At 39.8% G+C, this 24,361-nt stretch overlaps 3 protein-coding genes across 3 annotated transcripts; 1 reads left to right on the forward strand and 2 right to left on the reverse strand.

Annotated features, from left to right (window-relative positions):
• Positions 1-126: 126 nt before the first annotated feature.
• Positions 127-4,427, reverse strand: cUnh6orf89 (chromosome Un C6orf89 homolog). The gene is made up of 8 exons (XM_084116525.1): positions 4,297-4,427; positions 3,737-4,139; positions 2,838-2,988; positions 2,295-2,443; positions 2,117-2,211; positions 1,875-2,010; positions 1,599-1,722; positions 127-1,517 (listed from the first exon to the last, which is right to left on the reverse strand). Exons 2-8 carry the CDS (start codon positions 3,923-3,925, stop codon positions 1,435-1,437), a joined length of 927 nt encoding a protein of 308 aa, XP_083972651.1. The 5' UTR covers positions 3,926-4,139; positions 4,297-4,427; the 3' UTR covers positions 127-1,434.
• A 770-nt stretch (positions 4,428-5,197) lies between these two features.
• arl8a (ADP-ribosylation factor-like 8A) lies at positions 5,198-12,909 on the forward strand. Its single transcript, XM_084118017.1, has 7 exons — positions 5,198-5,477; positions 6,698-6,778; positions 7,642-7,715; positions 8,487-8,580; positions 8,666-8,733; positions 9,774-9,844; positions 9,976-12,909. Exons 1-7 carry the CDS (start codon positions 5,355-5,357, stop codon positions 10,023-10,025), a joined length of 561 nt encoding a protein of 186 aa, XP_083974143.1. The 5' UTR covers positions 5,198-5,354; the 3' UTR covers positions 10,026-12,909.
• Positions 12,910-16,531: 3,622 nt separating this feature from the next.
• gpr37l1a (G protein-coupled receptor 37 like 1a) lies at positions 16,532-21,039 on the reverse strand. The gene is made up of 2 exons (XM_084118125.1): positions 20,020-21,039; positions 16,532-18,740 (listed from the first exon to the last, which is right to left on the reverse strand). Exons 1-2 carry the CDS (start codon positions 20,584-20,586, stop codon positions 17,865-17,867), a joined length of 1,443 nt encoding a protein of 480 aa, XP_083974251.1. The 5' UTR covers positions 20,587-21,039; the 3' UTR covers positions 16,532-17,864.
• Between the last annotated feature and the right edge of the window lie 3,322 nt (positions 21,040-24,361).

Here is a 24,361-nt window from a genome sequence, read left to right on the forward strand (position 1 = left end):
TGGTATTTAAACACTTTCTTCATACTCAACTCTGGCTTTGGACATTATAAAGTTGAAAAAAATTTTTTAGCTGAGTTACTGAACAATCCCATAATTCAACACACACAAACACTGAACGCACACAGGTTACGAACAGCAGCTTTTGTTTACTGTGTAAAATCACAATCAACATAGATCTCTGAATCATATTAGTAAATCACATAATCTTCATCTTATTCTCATTATTTACAATGATTAATCTCCGGAGGACAAAAGAACACCATCGACACAATCTGATCGCGATGATGATGTCATCACATTCGGTCGTCTCTGATTGGTGGAGAGGAGCGGCGAGACTCCACCCAACACTCATCAGGATGTGACATCATCAGCTGATGACAAACATTTAAAGTGCTTTGATTGGCTGATCTGCAGAGCGTCAGAGAGACAAACGGGTGAATCTGCATCGTGACGTTATATTCATGACAATAAAACACACTTTCCACACGTTCACATTACTGTAACGCAAAAATATGTTTTCATTACCGTAACAAAAAAAATATTCTCCTTATCACTTAGGTTACAATAATGAAATACATTCTCATTTTTATTACCACAATACACTGATATTCTCATTCTCATCACTGTAATGCACAAAAAAAAGGTAGTTCACATCACCATAATTTAACAATAACAATATTCTCGTTCTCATTACCGTAATGAAAATGATATACTCATCCTCATTACGGTTATGCAAAAATTGTCAATTCAAAAAATTATCGCATGGAAAAATATTCTCAACAAAAAATACTGGTTCTCATCACCATAATACACCCCAAAAAAATCATCCTCATTACCGTCATATAAAAATATATTTACCATAATATGGAGAAAATACTCTCACCATTCCATCACTGTATTACAGAAAAAATATTCTCATTACCCTAATATAAATACAATACCATGATGTAAAAATACTTAATATATTATTTATTTTTGCATTACGGTAATGAGATTTTTTTTTTTACAAAATTTTTTTTTGCATACTGTAACAAGATTGAGGTTTGCATCTTAGTAATTTGAGTTGATAAAAAGTGCTTATTTGTCATGAAAATAATGTCAGAAATAATCAGAAAGCCCTAAAACACACACGTGATTTTCTTTGAACAAAACAAAACGTATTTTTTAAACTCCGGCATGAATTACGTCCGAAAACATGTTCCTGAGTTTCATCCAGACAGACGGAGGTCAGAAAACACCGGAGCTCAACGAAAAGACCAACGAATGAAGAGAAATAATGATGTCATTTCCTGAACGCAATCCGAGGGTCACACGGCGTCTGGATTTAGCGTCTGATCTCTGAACGGCCGTCGTTCTCCTCAGCGCTGATCGCCGTCAGTGAAGGTTTTCTGCGAGACGGGGTTGAGTCCACAGTATTGGCACGAGGAGCCGGTCTCAGAGCACTGGACCGTCACACATCACGTCCTGAGATCCGTGCGGGAGAAGCTCCATCAGCCAGTGGCGCGGGTCGGCGAACACTGCAGACACACGGACACACACACATCATTGAGACGCTGCTTCCTGACCGGGAGCCTATCGGATCATGTGATGGTCTTTACCCATGTCTCCCGGCTCCAGCCACAGGCTGAAGGAGCGGCAGTGGTTTTGGCATCGCTGGACGGGAAGAACATGAACAGCCGGAGAACCGTCAGCCACCACGAGCCAACCCAACACCTGCACTCTCTGCAACACACAACACGCATAGAGAGAGTGTAACGCATATATAGAAAGAGTGTAACGCATATATAGAGAGAGTGTAACGCATATACAGAGAGAGTGTAACGCATATATATAGTGTAACGTGCACTAGTGCTGATGCAGTGAGAGTGACGGACCGTATGACGAGGGCTGGTGATGTCACTCAGCTGGCAGCGCTGCAGGGTGGTGCCCGTGTTCTCCAGCAGGGGGCAGAGCTCCGCGTCAGGGAACAGCCAGCCGAGAACTGTCTCTCTGGGACTGGACGAGAAACTCCTGACGGACACACACACACTAACACAGTTACAGCACACTGGTTTAGTTCTGTGGGAAGCTGCTGTAAACGTTGAGCATTCGATGTGTGTGTGTCAAGCGTCATTACCAGAGCAGAGTGAAGTTGGCAGGAGACGGAGAGTGAAAGTCAGACGAGGAGAACTGATCCAGCTGAGACACACGCCGAGACAGAGACGCTCCACCCTGAAACACACACACACGTTAACAGCCACAGACATGAGAGAGATAGAGAGTGTGTATGTGTGTGTGAGAGTGTGTGTGTGTACCTTGAGCAGCAGTGGCTGTGTGAGTCTGATCTTCCCCGCAGACGCTCTCAGTGCGTCAGTGAGTTCCATCACGTCGGTCACGTCTGCGCAGGCGGAGCAGTTCACCGGAGCCGTGTGCAGAGCGCCGGACGCCCAGCGCTGGTGAAACCCTACACACACACACACATATATATTCAAACGCGCATACCTATGGACTGAACACGTAATACGCATGTGCACGCCGTCAGCGCTTTCACAGATTGGTGTTTCTGAAGTTTGCACGGAGATGATGTTTTCAAAAAATGTTTTTCACAATTTTAAGTTAATAACTAATGATCTTTGCAACGGAAGTGAATCAATCAAAACTAACTTTATCTGGACAATAACTTTATTCTAGATCTGCTGTAAAGCCTAAACAATCTCTGTTACTGTAATCTCCTATTATCACTGTAAAGCTGCTTTGAAACAGTCTATATTGTAAAAAGCGCTGTATAAATGAAGGTGACTTGACACACACACGTGTTCAGATACACCTGTGGGAAGGTGTGTGTGAGTGGGTCTCACCGTGCAGGTTGTACTTCTGTGCGATGGGCAGCGCCAGCAGACGCACGTGACTGAGCGGAGACGAGCTGTTGTGTCCCGCAGCGCTGAGAGATCCCAGAGGAGACGAGAACACCAGCACTGCCACCAGCAGGACTCCCACCGCCACTGCGAACTGAACACACACACACACGTGTAAGCAATAAGGTACGAGAGGCTGTGCTGTATGGTGAGCATTAGCCTCGAGTACCTTATTGCTTTTATAAAACGGTTACCACACAATACAAATATTAAAGCCAAAAAAATATGTATTAGTGCAACTTTCATGAAGTTAAATCACTAAAAGCCTTCCTTCCGCTGGACAAAATAGTCCCTGACCGTGAACAGCAGCAGAAGTTACACACATTATTTCACCGTTAGATGGCGGCAAACACTGTCTTTATGAGCGAGTCATGTTCTCCTGGGAAGTTCGTGTTTACGTGCGTAAGATGGCGGTGTACTTTCTCTTAATTAATTACACAAAAATACAGCAAGGTTCTTAAACTCTAGTTCCATCAGGTGTACTTTGTTTTTTTATGTTTTTAATTAGTTTGCTAACTTTATCGTTACATATTATAATGCCATCATATTCTGTGATTAGCTTACTTCGCTGTAAATAGAAAAGCCTGACAATATCACTGCTATATACCTGTAAGTATCGCGGTATACCGCCATGTTTCTCACTGACACGCCCACGGCTCGTAAAGATCGGGGCTTAAAGAAAATCCCGAGATTCCCACTCGTATTTACGACATTGTGGTGGCGATCATGTCCGTTCAACTCCTAAACACGATCTTTACGAGATGACTTGAACGCACCATATAAAACTCATGTTTTTTTAACTCGACCCGATGTTCCGCGCGTTCGGTCACGTGTTCCCGTACCTTAACGGCGGCCCTCAGCACCGGGAACTGCGGCGGCTCTCGGCGGGGCTCGTTCGTCTCCAGAACCTGCTTGATGAACTTCTCGATCTCTCTCTCGGTCATCCCGTAGCGATAGCCGGACTGCCGGAGGATCTCGATGCTCTCCGACAGCTTATCATAGATGCAGGGTTCACTGAGAGACGAGCCCATGATCTCGAGTGTGAGTGTGTGTGTGTGTGTGTGTGTGTGTGTGTGTCCGTCAGTCAGGGCCGCATCATCATCAACATCTTCATCTTCTTCAGCAGCACAATTAAGACGTGTTTGATTGACAGGTGATGAGTCCTCTGTGTGTGTGTGTTTGACAGATGTTGTCTTTCTACCCTAAATCACGGGAGAACGCGTTTCCCTTCATGATTGACGAACCCTGTAAAACATAATATCAAGTTATGTATCAAAACACTCATAAACAGACAAGCGTATGACAGGTTTCCTTAGCGAGCCGCACAAACTCCCTCAACCACAGTCTTTATCTTCCGCTATCCGCACAAACACTCATCTATAAAGACAAATGAGCATCTTACTGTCGGTTTATTGCTGATTTGTTGATGATTTCCCTCAGTTTTTGTGAGTTATTTCACTCGCACGTTCACGCTAACACTGCTCGCGCTGAGTCTGATCCGCGAGCGTTACTCATTTGCGCGTTCACAACAGTGGATTCAACACGCTTATCGGGATAACAACGCTTTCATTCGCGATATTTTCGTTGATTTTAAATTAAATAGTCGATACGATAAACTATAAAAATTAACTGTGGAATATTTTATAGTTTTATTCATTCGAATGTTTTTTGTGTGTGTGTGTATTTTTGGGGGGATAAAAAGAAGCGAACATGCCGCTGTAAATGATCAAATAGGGTTTTAACTCCATAAACTCTAACCTTACCAAACCTTGACCTGACTAAATATTAACTCAAAACAGCGGATTTTAGTCATTGATCATATTTTGGCTCAAATTAAAAAAAATAATAATAATTGTACATACGTTCTCAAAATGTATGTGATGATTTGATTTATTATGTAGAAGCAATTATTATTACTATATTTTATAGCAAAATATTTTATATGATGCTGTTTTATGTCTATTTGACAACAACACCATTTTATAAATCCGATTTATGTTTATACATATATATATATATATATACACACACACACACACACACACACAGTAGTCAACGTTTGAAGTGGATCAAAACCTTTCATCAAAGTTATGCATGAATTTTGAACAACACCCGTTCTTGTCTTAGTACAACTTTGATTAACTTTTTTGATCCCCTTCAAATGTTGACTACTGTATATAGTTATAATGCAATGCATGTATAATTATGGGATATATTTGATATTATATTTTCTCCTTGTTATACAGTATATCCGACATTCTGTGTCGAAAACAACCGATGACGTCAGCGGCGTGTCTCCAGCAGGGGGCGCAGGCGCGAGTCGAGCGTGAGTGCGCATGCGCCGTGTCCCGCATTGTTTGGATCAGCTGTGCGTGGATCATCTGAAACCCCACCCAATGAGGAAGACGATCCGTGAGCAGCAGACCCGAGCCGCAGCCGAACCCCAGCCGAACCCGCACCATGATCGCGCTCTTTAACAAGCTGCTGGACTGGTTCAAGGCCCTGTTCTGGAAGGAGGAGATGGAGCTCACGCTGGTCGGGCTGCAGTACTCGGGGAAAACCACTTTCGTCAACGTGATTGCGGTAATCAAGCGTTTCATTACAGGCCTCGGTCGAGGAACGGGTCGCGTGACTGACGCGCGCTCCGGATTATAGAGAGATCGGACTCGATTTCATCATAATCATAATGTGTGCGATGATCAGTCATCGCGTCAGATACAGTGTAGAAGAGACAGCGATACTGTAGATCAGATGCTACATCACTAGATACAATGTGTCACTTACAGAATCATCAGACTATACGTGTTGGATAAAGCATCAGATAAATCAAGTGATTGTGCATCTTCTGAACATCAGACACAATAGATCAGATTTAACATCCAACACGATATAGAAGATACAACAACAACAACAACAGACACAGTGTAGCAGATGCAGCATCATCAGATTCAACATCAGGTGATAAAACAACGATTCGGCATCAGAAGATCAAATATGATGTGTCAAATACAGTTTCATTAGATCAGATACAACGCTATTAGATCAAATGCATCACATTATCAGATCAATATTCATCCTCGTTAGATACAGTGTTTCAGATTCTACATCCTCAGATCAGACAATAGATCAGAATCAACGACATCAGACAAATATCGAAGATACAGCATCATCAGATACAATGTGTCCGATCAGAACAATAGGTTAGATACATCATCAGATGTAATATAGAAGATAAAACAACAGCATCAGATACATTTTTATTAGATATGATGTATCACATCATCAGATCAATGTATCATATTCGTGCTTGTTAGATTCAATGTTTCAGATACAACATCTTCAGATCAGACACAATGTAGCAGATTCAGCGTCATCAGATCACATATGACATCATCAGACAAAAGATACAGCATCATCAGATACAGTGTGTCATACTTTATAATCAGGAACATGTTGTGCATCAGCAGATCAGATACAGTAATGAAGAGACAACAACATCAGACACAATGTGTCATATTCTGCATTATTATTCATTTATCTGACACAGTGTTCGCATCAGACACTTCGTATCTGATACGTCAAACATCTCACAGCGATCAGATGACATGTTGATCAGCTGACCCAGTTTCTCAACCAATCAGCATGTGGCATCTAGTTGGAGTTATGTTCATGTGTTTGAGACACACACACACACACACACACACACAGGAAGGTCATTGGTGCATGAATCCAGGTGTTTAGGGCCTGTGAGTGAGTCAGGTGTCAGTGACATCACTTCCTGTGTGATCTCTCTCGTCCTGCAGTCGGGGCAGTTCAGCGAAGACATGATCCCTACGGTCGGCTTCAACATGCGCAAGATCACCAAGGGGAACGTCACCATCAAGGTCAGGCCATCGCCACGTCACGTCAGCTAACAGAGTTTCACAATTACAAATTACTATTTAACCTTCATCCTTCTCTCACACTAATGCATCTTTCCCTCGCGGCTCAGAATCACCCCAAGGCCTACAATTATACTTCTTCTTTTTTTTTGTCCAGAAAGCTTATTTTATTTAATTTTGATTATATTTTTGAATGCTTTTTTTTTTTTTGAGATTTAAATTTTTTATTTTTTATTTACCTTTAAATGACTAGATTTGATCAATAAATAATTTGTAATTTAAGCACATTCCTCACATTCTTTCAACTTAAATTCAAAATAACACAATTTCATGCATAACTCTTTTAATTCAGCTCTAAATCTTACATTGGTTGTCTTTGTCGACCTCTTGTGGAAAATAATAATATAAGATGATATTTCATGACTATAGATGTTCTTATATCTCTATATGAGCAAATGAGATGTTCCTCTGGGTCCTAAAGCCAGTTCTCTTCAGTATTCATTCAGATACACATGTAGACATTATAAAATAATTTTTTGGGTGAAGTTTTAGTTTGCATTTTTAGGTTTTTCTGTGTGTACTGAAGCATTCCTCGCACTCCATTCATTCCTGAGGGGGACAGATTGACCCGAGAGGGAAGGATTTGTTACTTTTTAAAATTTCAACTTCAAAACTCTTCAAATCCATTCAATTGTTTTTGTATGTGTGTGTGTATTCTTGGTTCAAGTGTGACAAAAGTCCTCTGATGAACACTGAATTAAAAAAAAAAGAGTTTCGGGTCAAAATGACCCGAGAGGGAAGGATGATTATAAAAACAGTAAATGTAAATATTGCGTTGTATAGTGATTGTGTGTGTTGTGTTGCAGTTGTGGGACATCGGCGGCCAGCCGCGCTTCAGGAGCATGTGGGAGCGATACTGTCGCGGCGTCAGCGCTATAGTGTGAGTGTATAACCCTCATTCAGTTCAGTTCATTTCCATTCATGTTTATTTGTATAGCGCTTTTCACAACACACATCATTTCAAAGCAGCTTTACAGAAAGTGCATGAGTCCACATCACAGTTTACAGTGATCTGTCATCAGAGGGAACTGTCTGAGTTATGTATTTCAGAAGTGTACATATACAAAATCACAGTTAGCTAAAAAAAATTTAAACAATGTAATTTAATGCAGAAACAATGAGATCATTGAAGTAATGAATACTTGTTTGTTAACAAATGATTATGACATTTGTGACCCTGGACCACAAAACCAGTCACATGGGTCAATTTTTTGAATTTGAGATTTATACATAATCCAAAAAGCTGAATAAATAATCTTTCCATTGATGTATGGTTTGTTAGGATAGGATAATATTTGTCCGAGATACAACTATTGAAAATCTGGAATCTGAGGGTGCAAAATAAAATAATTAAAATCGAAACATTGAGAAAATCTCCTTTAAAGTTGTCCATTAATGTTCGTGATTGTGCTGCATTCACTCACACAAATACATGTTTTATATATTCACGGTAGGAAATTTACAAAATATCTTCATGGAACATGATCTTTACTTGAATATCCTAATGATTTTTTGGCATAAAAGAAAAATGAATAATTTTGACCCATAACATGTATTGCTGGCTATTGCCACAGATATACCCGTGCGACTCGAGACTGGTTTAGTGGTCCAGGGTCACATTTAGAAAACTGTGTCTCATGATGTCCTGCAGGTACATGGTAGACGCGGCCGACCCCGAGAAGATCGAGGCGTCCAAGAACGAGCTGCACAACCTGCTGGACAAGCCTCAGCTGCAGGGCATCCCCGTGAGTGCCCGACTCTGCTCACGTCCGTGGATTATTATTATTATATCACTGTGACGTGATCCTGAACGTGTCCGTCTGCCCTCAGGTGCTGGTTCTGGGAAATAAGCGAGATCTTTCCGGAGCTCTGGACGAGAAGGAGCTCATCGAGAGAATGTGAGTTCACACACACACACACACACCTCCGTCATGTGATCAGATCCGGTCGCGACACTAATGTATGACATCAGAGATTACGCTATTTTTAGTATACCTATTTTTAGGTAAACAAAATATTTCAGCCAAATAATTCCAGATAATTCAGGAATGTGGAATATTGTTTTAATCAGACGAGTTTCAAACTTAGATAGCTGTGTTGCAGAAATTGCAAATATCATTTTTGATGTTGCCTATTTTTAAAAGCATTTACCAATAATTGACAAATAGACAAATAATTAAAAAAATTCAGTAGTTATTGCCAGAAAATAGCAAAATTTTACTCAGAAATATTTCAAAGTTTACTAACGGAGCTGATAAAATTGCTAATTTTTATATTTTTTGTTGATGAGAATATGACATTTTGTCTTTCACTCATTTATAAAATATATTTATTTACTTATGTATTTAAAAATACAAGAAATCATTCTTTTTTGAAATATTTAAAAATGTGTGTAAGCTTTAGTATATATTGCTGTGTTTAATCAGATAAGTTTAGAAATTTGCTAACAGGGTTGCAAAATTACAACTTTCATCTTTTTTTTACAGATTTTAAAAACAATGACAAATAATTCAGCATGCAGAATATTTCTTAAAAAAAAAAAAATATATATATATATATATATATATATATATATATATATATATATATATAAATATTTCTTGTTTAAAAATACAAGAAATCATTGTTAACATTTTTTATTTAATTTTCAGTATTTATTACTACAAAATAGCAAAATCACATCAGCGTTTTAATCAGAGAATTATTAAAAGCGTGTGGAATATTGTCTTTCCCTCAGTTATAAAATATTTATATTTTTAAAGTATTTAAAACTACAAGAAATAAGCATTCCCAGAGTAACGGATGGCATGAAAAGTGAAGAAACGGTTGAAGGTGAAGTTATAAAGCGCCTGTGAGGCTTAAAATGCCACATTAAAATATTCTATATAAATATGAATAAAGTTCAGTTATAATCTGATATGTAACGTGTGATCTACAGGAACCTGTCGGCCATCCAGGACAGAGAGATCTGCTGTTACTCCATCTCCTGCAAGGAGAAGGACAACATCGGTAAGACTGCGCCAAAATACACTTTCACACCAGATGCTACTGTACCTTTAAGACATCAGTGAGCTCTGTGATTGGCTGCTCATAGTTTATCTGGGCGGGGCATATGTTAATGAGCGTGTTGTGCATTCCAGACATCACACTACAGTGGCTGATCCAGCACTCACGAACCCGGCGGAGCTGAGGAGGCGGAGCTTGCGTCTGATTGGAGGAACCACATCATGTGATCAACTGTATTTTAGGCGCTCTTGATTTCATTCTAAACAAACAAGCATCCGCCCCTCCTTATAAACTAATTCACATCATTTACATTGTTTATTTTTGTTTTTACTTGAATGTGCTTTTTTAACAGTTCATCATGAAGTCCGGACGTGTCACATGACACGTTTCGTTCGTGCGCGTCGCTCTGCGTGTTTTTTGCTCGGGGACTTGATCAAACCTTAACCGACGCCCACAGCATCTGGTCACGTGATTCACGGAGGTCCAGTTTACGCCGCCATCTTGTTTAAACGTCGTGAGAACTTTCACTGGGAGAATTCTCCAATTTTCACTGTTTTAGCATCATTAGCCTGTTAGCGCGACCTGCAACGAATGTGACATCATCGTAAAAATGACGTAAACGGCTTTGTTGACATTAACAGTCATTTACGAAGTCAACTTTTAATCATTCAACAAAGTTGTGCGTTTGCGACTTCATTGTTTTGAAGTTGATGTAGCGAAGTTGACTTTGACAGAGTCCTTTACGAAGTCATTCCCACCAATGTGACATCATAGGTACAGCTTTGACATCATCTAGGTTTGCGCTAATTGCGTAACGTTACGAAATCTGTCATTTTATCGGAAAGCACACAAATCCGTCTGAAGAGTTTTAACGTGTCCGGATGAAGGTTTTATACGTTTCCTCCAAGTCGCCGTGACGACAGCGTTGTGTCGAAGACATTGGTGGGTTGTCATGCCAACTGCATTCCCATTGCGTCGAGTTTTAGGAAAGACCCGCATCATTGCGCAAATAAAAACAGCGGAGATGTGACGAATATCGTGCAGCTGGCGTCCAACGCTGTTCATATTGGGGAGGTTTTTCTCGCTTTATTTCGTTTAGTTTTTTGTCGCATGTGTGGACGTTTTTGGCCTAAATCGTAGGGGTTTATAAACGTGTCGGTAGATTATACATATGTAAATTTACATATTTTTTCATTGTTTTTGGTTGTTTTTGCCATATTTTTACTCATGTTTTTTCACAGTGTTTTTCAACTGGATTATGTAAATAGCAACTTAAACCAAATGAGATCTCCCGGCGTTTGTCCTGTTGTGATTAGCTTCCTGAGATAATAATCATAATCATAATAATCATAATAATAAAGAAGACCCCACTCATATTCACAGCAGTCTGAACAAACGGATTGTGAGTGTGAGTGTGAGTGTGAGTGAGTGTGAGTGAGTGTGTGTGTGTGTGTGTGTGTGTGAGTGATTGTGTCGTACACTAGAATAATATTTACTTTATAATTGCAGCCAGTTTATTCTGTTGATTTTTCGCAACTGCAAATCATTTTATATTCATATCCGCTAATGTTTTGATTTGTTATGATTTCATAGGGTGCGCGTGCATCTAAACCTTGTCTACACGAGAGCGAACGACGCAATGCGACAAAACGCCGATAATCAACAAAGCTACACTGCTAGCACAACGGCTAGCTTAAAGCCGGTTACGAAGTTGACTTTGATGTTCATGTGATTACTCTGGTTACCGAAGTTATTTACACTACAGCTGCTAACTTAGCATCATTGTCATCGGAAAGTGACGTAAACAGTATTAAAAGTCATTTTACAACTTAACGAAGTTGTGCATTTCTCACATTGACAGCTTTATTATAATACGATAAAGACGATGTAACGAATTTGAATATTCCGCGTCTTTAAGAAGTCACCTTGTTTTGTTTGTTATGGACTTTTTTGAGAGCCAACTTTGTTGATTGTTACGTTTTAATCAAGCGGTGAAGTGGTTTCCAAGCGCACAACCTAGTTACGCAACAAGAAGTTCGTAAATGACTACTGAAGTTCACTTCGTAATGACTTTGTTTTAATGACTTTGTCGAAATTAACTCCTTTTTTTTTTTTAAAGCATGTATTTTAGTTAGAATGACAACTTTATTATAATGAAGCAGATGTAGCGAAGTAGACTTAACAAAGTCCTTTATAAAGTCACGTTTTGTTTATATTGGATTTTTTTTTAATTCAACTTTGTTAATTATAACAAAGTCATTTGCGAAGTCAACCTAACGAAGTTACTTTCATAATATAGTCAAGTGATAAAGTGGTTTGCAAGCACACAAATTACACAACACCAAGTTCGTAATGACTTTGTTGAAGTTCACGTACGAAGTCAAACTAACGAAGTCAACTTTGTTGATAATAACCACAATCCTCATCCTAATTAAGTTCATAATCTATTCGCATAATCTATTACGTGAGTTTGTGAATGACTTCGTAAAAGTCACTTGCGAAGTCAATCTGACGACGATTATAATGTCGCGAGCGCTTTGTTGATTATAACGGCCTTTTGTCATGATGTGTGACTCAAAATTTGATTTCTGCTGCTCATATTTACACCTGTCACCAGTTCATCTGGACTCTCATGATCTTCTGAATGTGTGTTGATTTAATTATTTTTTCATGTCTTAATTAAATGTGGCCATAATGTTTCTTTTGATGTGTCATTGTTTTAATTGTTTGTAGCAGAGTCGCTCTTTTGTTTGCTGGGGAATCATGTGACTTTACACTGGTGTCCCGCTGCACGGCTCATTATGGGATGGAGCAGGTTGCCATGGTTACTGTATAAACCGAGTTGTGATTGGACCGAGCGCGATTCTTTTATCCCCTCTTTATATGGACCAGACAGTAACTTTTTACAGCAGTCAGTCACATAACAAGTGTTTCTGTACAAGACTCCATCAGTCGAGTTGTTCATTTGGGATCTTTCTATTCTCTCGTACTCGCGGTGATAACTGTACATGTTGTTCTTGTTATTTACAGATTATTTAAAAATGAAATTAAATGATTTCCCTATCAGAGCCGCTGTTTCTTCTTTCTTTCAGTCAAGATGTGTTTGATTTCATTTTAATTGTGTGCTGTTGATGTTTAGCCTTCAGAAAGCATACTAACATACTATATTTCTGCAGGATGTAGTATGTACTGTGCAGCATTTTTTTATTTGTCTACTTGCATACTAAGTGATCTACAGCACTACACCTTGTACTGTATCCCACAATGCATTGTGCTCAACCTTCCCTTGTTTAAGTATGCACTGCAGTATAAGTTACACACTGAGAAGTAAACAGCAGCAGTATGCGAGTCTTCAACGTCACCAGCAGAGGTCAGTCGACACATACAAATATTTCTCTCATTATTTATTAAATAAGACTCTCTGTACAGTTTTTTACTCTGAAGATTAACCCAACGTTTATTGATGTGACGTCAACAATAAAAATCGTTCATTAAAACATTCTGTAATTATTAACCTGCCTGTTAAATTGACAGTAAGTAATTTTGTCCCTAAAGAAATGCTTTTATTAATTGATTTCAGTCTGAAATGGAAGTATCACAGATAATCTCCGTAGCAACAACGCACACTGACGTATCGGCGAGTTTCGCGCTCTTTTTTTATTTTATATATTTTTTATTTCAATAAATAATCATTTTCAACAAACAGCAACAAAGACATCCAGCTGAGATATAAGGGAGTTAAGAAGACCATCACATAAACACAATAGTATAATTGATCACAATAAAAATGACATTTTCGTCATAACGGTCGTTATATTCCCAGGGATAAACAAACGCTCGCGTTAAAGACCGAGACGGACCGGTCCAAAACCGACAGCGGCGAGGGGTCTGACGGGATGAAAAGATGGCTTTGGTAAGTTAACTGGGATTGTTAGAGCTCATTCATCCCGTCAGACCCCTCGCTGATGTTGGTTTTGGACCGGTCCGGTTGGCTCCGTTATTCAGCTGGTAGGATGTGAGAAGGTCAGAGGTCAGAGTGTTGTCATGGAGACGGTGCCAGCGTGACCTGCCGGATGTGTCACCCATAGACATATTTTGTATGTATTTATGATGTCTATGGTCTGACTCTGACCCACCGGGCTCATGCCAGCGGTCGGTTCCGCCGAGCCCGACTATGATCGCAATTTCCATTGAACTCTATTGGAAACGACGGAACTTGCGACCGTAGCTGGCTTTGGGAAACGCAGCCCTGATCGGGTTTCCACGGCGATCTCACACAGAGCTTCAATCTTCCTCAGTGGAACAAAACAAACAGTGTGTCAGAGCCGTCAACCCACACAAAACACACACACAACTCTTAAATGAATATATAAATGAACACACTGGGGTTTCTGAGGAGATTTTCACCAAACGTAATTACTTGAATAACCATTGTGTGTTTTTACCTCAAACATATTAAAACGCGTTTTATTATCGGACACTGTAATTCTATTGAATGTGAGTATGGTGTATTTTAATGGTATTTTGACGTCTCTGTTGTTGTGCTGGTGTTCATTCATGGATTCACATCTGTGAACAGAATCCCCCTCTGTGAGCCAGTGTGTGGGCTCTGAGTTTAAGGACAAACTGTCCCCAGAAGTCAGATAAATGTGACAAAACATCCTTTTGTGGACAGTTCATGTGGGAAAATTGATTTGTTTAAAAATAGCTGGAATGTTTGAGCTAGTTTCACAGTTAGCTATGAAATGTGCATATTTTTGTGGAAAAAATCACCTTGTAAGTCTGTATTTTCACTTTGCGCTGTAGATGCGTAACATTGATTGTGTAACATTAACTACATTGATGTTTTCAGACTGGAAAAAAGCTTTGAAAAGTTTTGAAATCTCTTCTAAAATGAGCAGTGTTGGGAGTAACATGTTACAAGTAACATGCATTATGTGATCAGATTACTTCTGATGTAACAAGTAACACATTTTAAGTAATCAGTAATTTTTTGATGTAACATCAAATTACAATAACACAAATACATTTATTTACAATCAACAAAAGTGACTGCAGATGAAGTATTTTAAAGAACAACAGTCACAGTAATAGTAAGAATTGTAGCTGGTGATGCATCACTTTAGTGGACAGATGATTAATCAAATTTCTTCCCATTCTCAAATCAATATTTGGGAAATTTACTTGGAAAATGTAACAATGATATGACTCCTTAGATGTTACTTGATGTTACAACTTTTAATTTTATAATTAGTAGTTGTTTTTTAAAGGAACACGCCAACTTTTTGGGACTTTATCTTCTTCACCGAAGATTCTTCTTTATCTTATTCCCCGTATCCCCCAGAGTTAGATGAGTCCACACACACCCTTCTCATCTCCGTGCGTGTTGTAACTCTGTCTGACGCACCCACCGCTAGCCTAGCTTAGCACAAAGACTGGAGGTAAATGGCTCCAGCTAGCATACTGCTCCCAGTAAGTGACACAGAAATGAGACACGGCCATCTTCTAACCGTACACACACTGGGAACTATATTCTCAGAAGGCGAAGCACTGCTACTTCTGCGGAGTGATTTACCCCAGCTCTGAGCGAACTCTCTGCTCCTCACCACGGGGCTTCTCAGGCGCTGCGAGCAAATCACTCCGCAGAAGTAGCAGTGCTTCGCCTTCTGAGAATATAGTTCCCATTGTGTATACGGTTAGAAGATGGCTGTGTCTCATGTGACCTTGTTATTTGTACACGCTGTGACTATACAAATCACAACATGTAAATAGGAAAATGTTGGTGTTATTTTGTCACTTATTGGGAGCAGTATGCTAGCTGGAGCCATTTACCTCCAGTCTTTGTGCTAAGCTAGGCTAGCGGTGGGTGTGTCAGACAGAGTTACGGCACGCACGGAGATGAGAAGGGTGTGTGTGGACTTATCTAACTCTGGGGGATACGGTGAAGAAGATAAAGTCCCAAAAAGTTTGTGTGTTCCTTTAAAATAACACAAACGTTTTATATATATTTAGAGTATATTTCTAAAACATATTTCATACATAATTTTTTACAAAGTCATTAATATAATTTATTCATTTGCCTTTGACATTTAACATAATTTCCCCATTTTTCTCTTTCAGTTCATAGAATCAAGTTCGCGTTGCTGTTGACATGTTTATATCGCGCAACCTGAAGATCGTGGGGTTTGATGGCACCGTCGCCCCTCAAATACTGAGGTTTGTTCCCGCCACACGACTAAACTTCAAACACTTGCACCCCAAAAATGCAGGACATAGACCCGACTTCCCTGAAAGTGTAAAACACACTCTTGACCTCATTTAGTGTGGTTCAGCGCAGCACAGAGCGTTTAATCTCCCCCGGATTACTCGTTGCCCACATCAGCGCGAGCGCCCCGTCTCTATGGCAAGAGAAAAGGCGCCGGAGAATGTGGAGTCTGTTTCTGGTCTGCTAATGTTCGAGTCTGAATGCCGAGAGCCGGCGTGAGACAGTCGCGTAGCAACTCGCTATTGATATTCAGCGCGGGGGCCGCGGCTCGGGAACAATACGGCCCTTATGGGCCCCACGACTCCTCCTGAGAATCTACTGTAGGAGGAAAGTCTCAGCAGCTCAACTGTGTGTGCGATTCACTCAGACAGATAAACACACAGAGTGTGCGAAACAAAGGAGTTCGCAAGGCTTATGTGACAGACTCAGACTCTTTTAAACCTTTATTGGCTGCAACCAAGTACAAAAACAAATACAAAAAGATATGACGCTAACAATCTGTTCAGCAAATGCTATTATAATCATTTCTAACGTGTTAAAGAGTCTTTTCTTATAGTTCATAGAGTCAGTCGTCTCTGCACAGATCGATCAGTTCCAGCAGAGAATCAGACGGTAAAACACTAAATCTTCCCCAGTTTGAGCTGAAAAGGCACATTTTCATTCTCAGAGTTCGAAAACAAAAGGCAGTTTTAAAGATAAAAAACACTAAGTGCATAAAAATGTTCAAGTTTGCCATAAATCATGTCCATCCAGCAGTACAATATCTGTGCATAAACAACATATTATTGGTTAGAATGGTTAGAATTTGAAAAGAAGTGAATGTATTTCTATAGAGATTGGACTGAAGCTCGTTCAGCCGGATCCAGCAGCTGTCTTTAGAGGGGTAGTGTTAAGAGTTTATTTCATGTGAAGGAAGTCACACATGTTTGGAACGAGTGAATGACGACAGATGATGATTCTAGTGTGAACTGTCGCTTTAACCCTCTGGTGCTCTTCATGCGGCGCTCAAAAATGACCGAATTTTATTCCAATGAAAGGAATGTACTATATTTTAGTTTGATAATGTTTTTTATTTAATATTTTGTATTTTTAGGGGATTTTATGGTACTACATATAATCCACTTATTCACGTTTTGAGCATAGACCTGAAAATTTTATTTCCAACTTAAACTGTCGTGAATCATGAATGCTTTAGATCACAGACTGAAGTTTGATCTCTTTACAAAGACGTTTTAAAAAGTGAACTTAAAAAAAGTTGCAGAATTTTACGTTTGTTGTTATGAAAAATGCACAAAAATACTACTTTCCATTTTTATATGAAATCTATACTTTCAAAAACACGTTTTACTCTAAAACTGCTAGAAAATCAAAGCCATAAATCTAAATAAGTTGTGTTCCAAATGTGAGGTTGATATCTCTAAAAATGAGCGTTCAGTGAGATGTTGTTCGGCTGCAGTACCAAACGCTTCCACTAGAGGAAATTCTACCATTCGTTTCCAATGCGTAATTTTTGACGGTGAGGAGCTCAAGTGTGGCTATTGTTTACAGCACCATTTAACCTTTTCGAATCATGTCCATGATTTTTGTGTTTAACTTCACATAGCAAGTGCCAAAACCTTTTTACCAAGTTTCGTACCATTCCGATGAAGTACAAAAATAAAAAATAAAAGGACGTTACATTTTTCAGTCAAAAATGACCGAAGAGTGTTAGTGATGGACGATATTTCCTTCACAGTTTTTAAGAAAACACGTTCCGGATCAACACGGCGTTCCGATGATCAGCTCAACCGGAGCATCCTTGACTTTATCGAAGAACTCCGTGGGCGACGTTCCCGACACGATCTTCAGCTTCTCCTCCTGTACGGGCGATGAAAGTGACGAGGAGACGGCGGTTGCGTTGGTGGACGAAGACGTGGACGAAGAATCCGGCGGGAGACACTCGTCGCAACAGCAGCAGCAACAGTCCATAAACGCCTGGCCGAGAGAACGACTGACGCAGAGCAGCAAAACGGGCGTCGCCGCAGCGCGAACAAACAACAGGAACTGGCCAATCAGAGCAAGGAGTGCCCGCGTAGCCACGCCCACTTCCACTCCCGCGGACGCCAACACAATATTCCAAGCGTTCTCCGGCAAACTGCACACGGCATATACGGATGCTAACGCCACCACCGTACGTGTTAGCTGACGCTCCCACCGCTGCTTCTTCGGAGACGTTGATGCGGACGACGCCGCGGATGACGGGCGTTTCTCGTCGGCGACGTGTCGCGTTAGCAACTGACACGCGCCGGTGAACAACAGCGGCAGGCAGAAGAAGCACCCGAATCTCCACCACATCCGTGCCTCACTGTACGTTAGCACTAGCGAGTATAACGTCTCGGGCAACGCCACGGACGGCTCCTGGCTACACGAGTCCAACGGCAGACCCGTCCGCGGAGACACTCGCTGCTCCAGACGCCACATCAGCAACTCCGGCGCCGCCAGAACCAGAGACCCGACCCAGATCACCGACAGCTTGGCCAGGATGGACTGGCAGGACTCGACCCGCGGCGGCCGTGCCTGAACGCTAGTGACCGCGTGGAAGCGGTCGATGCTGAGCGCGCACAGAGTGAACGTGGTCACGCCGAGAGACGTCACCTGAAAGACACGGCGGCAAAACACACGTCAGGAAAATCACCAAAATATGGTATCATGGTACCAAAACACCACTAACAACATGGTATTAATGCAGTTAAACATTGTTTGACACATAGCATGGTAAAAACATGTTTTTGTGGATGCATATCATTCTAAAACTTTTTTCTGGACATCTACCATGGTCATACTATGACTTTGGAGATGTACCATGGTAAAAAAAAAAATCAATGGGGGGGGGGGCATGGGGGCCATGGTAAAGCCATGTATTTTGAACATGTACAGTGCTGATACTGTTTTTGGTATCATATCATAGTAAAAAAATATACTATGATCTTGAATATGCACCATGATAAAAGCATTTTTTTTTTACATCTATCATGCTGATACTATGTTTTTGAACACATATCATGGTAAAACTGGACATCTACCATGGTGATACCCTTTTTTTTTTTTACATGTACCCCATGGTAAAACTATGTTTTTTTACATCTTTGAAGTATCTTAGAAAACCATAGTACCATGGTATATGTATGTGCAATCATTCAGTACAACGGTGTGTATATATTAAAGTACCGTGATAAAAATAGGGATGAAATTCAGGGTGATTGGGACACATTTGCCATTGAGATGACTTGTATGTCCCTGAATTCCCCCAACGGTTGATTTTCCCACGTGACTGTATTATACAGAATATTGAGTGGATTTGCATCTCATCTAATATGTAAATTTCCTGTCATATAAGAATGTTTAGGGCAGCAGAAGTGGGTCAACAGACACGCTAACAGACAATCCTGCCCTTAAAACACACTCAAAACACTCATTCAACACGCTAATGGACCCAATTAGTGCCGCTAATTACCCGGAGTTCTCATTTACATGACAACAGCAAGAGCCGGTGCTTCAAAGAGGAGGCAGGAAAATCAACTCAAGAAACCATTACAGCACAATGACACACACACACACACACTGTGATTAACGAATCAAATTAATGCGTCTGTTTACTTTAGTGGTTTTCTGCACAAGGCACCATTGTAATTTGGTTTCTGATAGAAAGTTTGTTAATTAAATAGACAGATAGATGTATGTATGTAAGTGTGTGTGTGTGTGTGTAACCGGTCCTACTCGACCCGCTCCGAGCGGGATTCGAACCGAGGTAACAAAGATGTACCGGTTCGAATCCCGCTCGGAGCGGGACGAGTAGGACCTGTTACATGTGCATTAGATTTATAAACACATTGATTGATTGATTAATTGATTGATCGATTATTAGCTCACACACCTCCACATATGGCACTATCCTGCAGGACAGATCTCCCATCAGTCTCCTCTTGGTCAGCTCGTTGAAGATCACCACCGGCAGGCAGAAGAACAGGACCGTGAAGTCCCAGAGCGCCAGGCTGGCCAGCGCGCAGTGCCACGTGCTCTTCAGGTGATAGCTGTGCCACACGATACACATCAGCGCCAGATTACCCACAATGCCCGCGGAGAACAAGGTGAGCGCGAGCAGCAAGACCGCGTAGGCGCTGTACGACTCCTCCGTTATCGGGAATAACGGGTTGTGAACGCGAAGCGAACCGTTAAACGTTCTCGGTGTGGTGAAGAACGGGTCGGGCTGCCGTTCGCGCTGTTTGGATCGGGACGCGCGCGGGACTCGCGGTGCGTGATGATGATGATGATGATGATGATGCGCGCCTTCATCATCTCTATGAAGTGCTGGTGATGATGAGGAGGACTCCAGCAACGAGGATGATGAAGATTCAATCAGGCTCATCTTTATATTCTCAACCGAGCGTTTATCACACTGAACTGAGACGAATAAAATAAGCGCATATAAAAGGCTCAGCATGATGAAGAGAGTCTGAGATGATGGAGTGATGATGTGCTGTGGATGAGCGAGAGCTTCAGTCTGATCATCTTCATCAAGTTCTGCTCCTCTAGTTTAGTTTCTCAGCAACTTCTGCAGTGAATTAATGAAGAACGCCAGAATAAAGTCCGCCCCCTTGTGGCCAGAGAATGAAGTGTTCACTTACACAGAGGATAAATTGTGCTTTTCGGCATATTTATAATTTACTATAAAAAAAAATCAGAATTTTAAAAAAATGTGACCGTTTTTTTGAAGTAAAAAAAAAAAAAAAAAAGACAAAAAGTGACTTTTGAAAAGTCACAACTCTAAAATCATACAAATGGAAGTGATGTAGTGATGAAAACTCTGATTTATCAGTGTGTTTGTATTGATGTTCAAATGTCAATGTTGTTACTTTTTGGTAATATATCAAAGAAACGCAGATCACTGAATCTGGAAATGTATATTTGGACCCAAGAACTCATTTGCTCATCATTAATATTTTTCACATGCTCTGATTTTTTTTAACATGATTATCTACTGACTGGATTTATATTGGTTTAATTGCCGTTTGAATTGGAAAGACAGAAAGAGGATTTTACTAAATCTCAGTCTGGAATCTGGAATGAAGTGTTTTTCTATGGAATTCCAAAGCTGCCAATATTAAAAATAAATAAATATACAAATAAATGTAAAAAAGAAAAAATAAATAAATAAATATATAAATAAATATACATAGAAAAGCAAAGAAACGAAAATAAATAATTATTTATACTTTTATTTCCTTATTTATGTATATATTTATTTTTTCCATATTTATTTATTTATTCTTTTATTTATTTATACATTTATTTATTTATACATTTATGTATTTCTACATTTATTTATTTCTTCCTACATTTCTTCCTGCGTAGGGTAATGAGGAGGGCGTGGTTTACCTCAGACAGCAATCGAGCTCAGAGTAAGCGAAGGGTTGAGGCCACAGTGACACCCTGTGGCGAAATACAATAAGTATAGCTGACTGACGTTGATATGGTCTGTGACTGCGAAATCCTAAATCTTACTGTGTGACATGGATAGGCTACTCTTTATTCCGGACATGGCCGTAGAACATTGTTTGGTCTGGATTTGTAAAATGTCCTGGGCTAACAAACATGAAACAGGGACTCTGAAACGGAAGCGCTTGATATTTTCCATTTTTCGGTCAGAACTCACGGAAAGGAAGCAGGGCACATATAGGCTACAGTGACGTCGACGCAAGAATATTGACCAATGCTTTTGAAACGAGACTATTGCATTTTAATGTAGCCTAATTTCAAAAAACAATACTGACAGCAACAGAAACATTTTTTTATTCTATTAAGCGGTGGTAGTCTTTAGCCTACCTCCATAAACTCATGTCCAGGGGCAAGCTTATTAAATGTATGAACGTCACGTTAATCCACATCGATAAACTCAGTCAGAGGATAAGACTGTAGGGCAGTTAGCCTACCACTAAAATCCAACCAGAGCTTCATCAGAGCCATCAATACAGAAGAGATCTTAATGCATTTACACAGCAATTAGCCTACAAGTGCATACAAATATTATGAGGTGTTTTACAGTTTTAAGACATAAATATGTATGATGGAATCAATGAAGTGATAGGCCTACGTTTAATGTGAAACTAAAACAGACACCAGGTGGCAGAGAGTCACTGTCTTAATGAGTGAGTTCAGTCCACTCCTTAAAATACACAGAATCAAAAACAACTCGACGTTGAAGCGGTTCAGCTGTGGATTTGATTCTGATCATTTCTATTTAGGCCTATGCGTTATTTAAATAATAATAATACTACTAATAATAATAATAATAAATAAATAAATAACCAAATGTTCAAAAAGTTGGCAGAGAGGGGTCATGTTCGGGAAACAACATAATTGTTGATAGGCTATTTTTCGGGGCCATGAGTTTAATGCGCAAACCTGCGTGGCCATATAGCAACTATTCAGAAATGGAAATTACGAATGCATTAATATTTTGTTTTGAATTTAAGAAAAGTCGATTGAATATTTACAGGTTTGTATCTCGTTATTATTTTCAGAATAGTGAAGTCTTTGTAACCAACCATAGTGATCAAATATCGAAGCTATCTCTATCTAATAGGCTACTTCAAAGATCAAATCAAATTATTTATTGTTAAATTTTGTAAAAATTTCTGTAGCCCAAAAACATAACAAAAAATAGCTAGTAGCCTACATAACTTTTTAATTTGTATTATTATTATCATTCTTTCTTTCTTTCTTTCTTTCTTTTCATTATTATTATTATTATTATTATTATTATAGGCTATTGTTATCATCATAATCATCAGCTGGCAAACCATTATGGAGTCTATTTAAAGGGAATGATTGTGGCGGGGAGTTTGGTCAAACTATGGCAGTGATAGCCTCCAGCCAGCAGAGTCATGTGGGGCCCAAATGGGTTTGACCTGGGCTATCTAACTGGGACCCAGCCAGTTTTGTCCTCGGTTTCCATGTAGGCCCCACATGGGTTTGCCCAGATGACATGAACACTGCTTAGTGTGCACACTACAGGCTGTTAAATGTAACACTTAATCAGTGTTGGAGGTAATGAGATAATTAAGTGATTGAATAATGATTGTGCATTATTGATGAACACCTGCTGTTAACAAGCAGAATCACTGAAGCAAAGAGAAACACAAGAACTACTTCCAGCCACAGCCTTGGATGAAATCAACTGAAGATAAAATACATTACATCTCTCAAGATCTCATTAAACAACTCCACAAACAGCATTACCAGCTTCACTTATTAGTCTGTCTGTCTATTTATCTGACTATCTATCTATCTATCTATCTATCTATCTATCTATCTATCTATCTATCTATCTATCTATCTATCTGTCTGTCTGTCTATCTATCTATCTATCTATCTATCTATCTATCTATCTATCTGTCTATCTATCTGTCTGTCTGTTCTTCTATCTATCTATCTGTCTATCTATCTGTCTGTCTGTTCTTCTATCTGTCTATCTATCTATCTATCTGTCTTTCTGATAGTCATCGGCCGTGACCTCAGTCTTTCTTTACACTTACAATAATTATGTTGCAACACAAACGCACTGATAAACTTTCATACAATTAGAAAGAAAATTCCCAGTCTTTCATCATCTATTGTCTGTCCAGTTTGAACTATTTTTATCCTCCGTGTTCTTGAAATAACCCGAGTGACGTGCCGGAGAGCCATTGTTCGCCTGTCATTGAGTAATAAGGTATCGAGTTCTTCTATATTTACCGTCTTTACAAACACACTCGAGTTTCCACACACACACACACACACACACACACTAGAGGTGTAGTTACACTCTGTGACTCTTGTGAAACAGGACAAACTTCTATAGAATCTCATATTATAAACTGAACCTCTTCTTAAGAAACAGATTTATTCTGCAGAAATCACTGATCCTCAATAAGTTACGCAGAGCCAGAGCTCTCTTTCACGAGAAGTCTGGACTAGTGTGACGATGATTTGCCAAGTTTCCACAGAATTTCGCTCGCAGTCAGCACCGAAAGTGCACAAAACAGACTATTAAACATCGTTCTCATGAAAGTATTTGAGAAAAGTGCCTTTTATTATCCATTAATTATCATGTGTGCGACGGATACACTAAACTATTGTCTTTTTATGACTTTATGTAGTCTAGACTTTAGTTACATGTTTAAATTGTGCCGATAGGAGTTTATTAGGATGGGGAAATACGCCGTGACCTCCTCACA

Source organism: Abramis brama (genome assembly GCF_963993115.1).
Source record: "Abramis brama genome assembly, chromosome: 6".
NCBI classification, from domain to species: Eukaryota; Metazoa; Chordata; class Actinopteri; order Cypriniformes; family Leuciscidae; genus Abramis; species Abramis brama.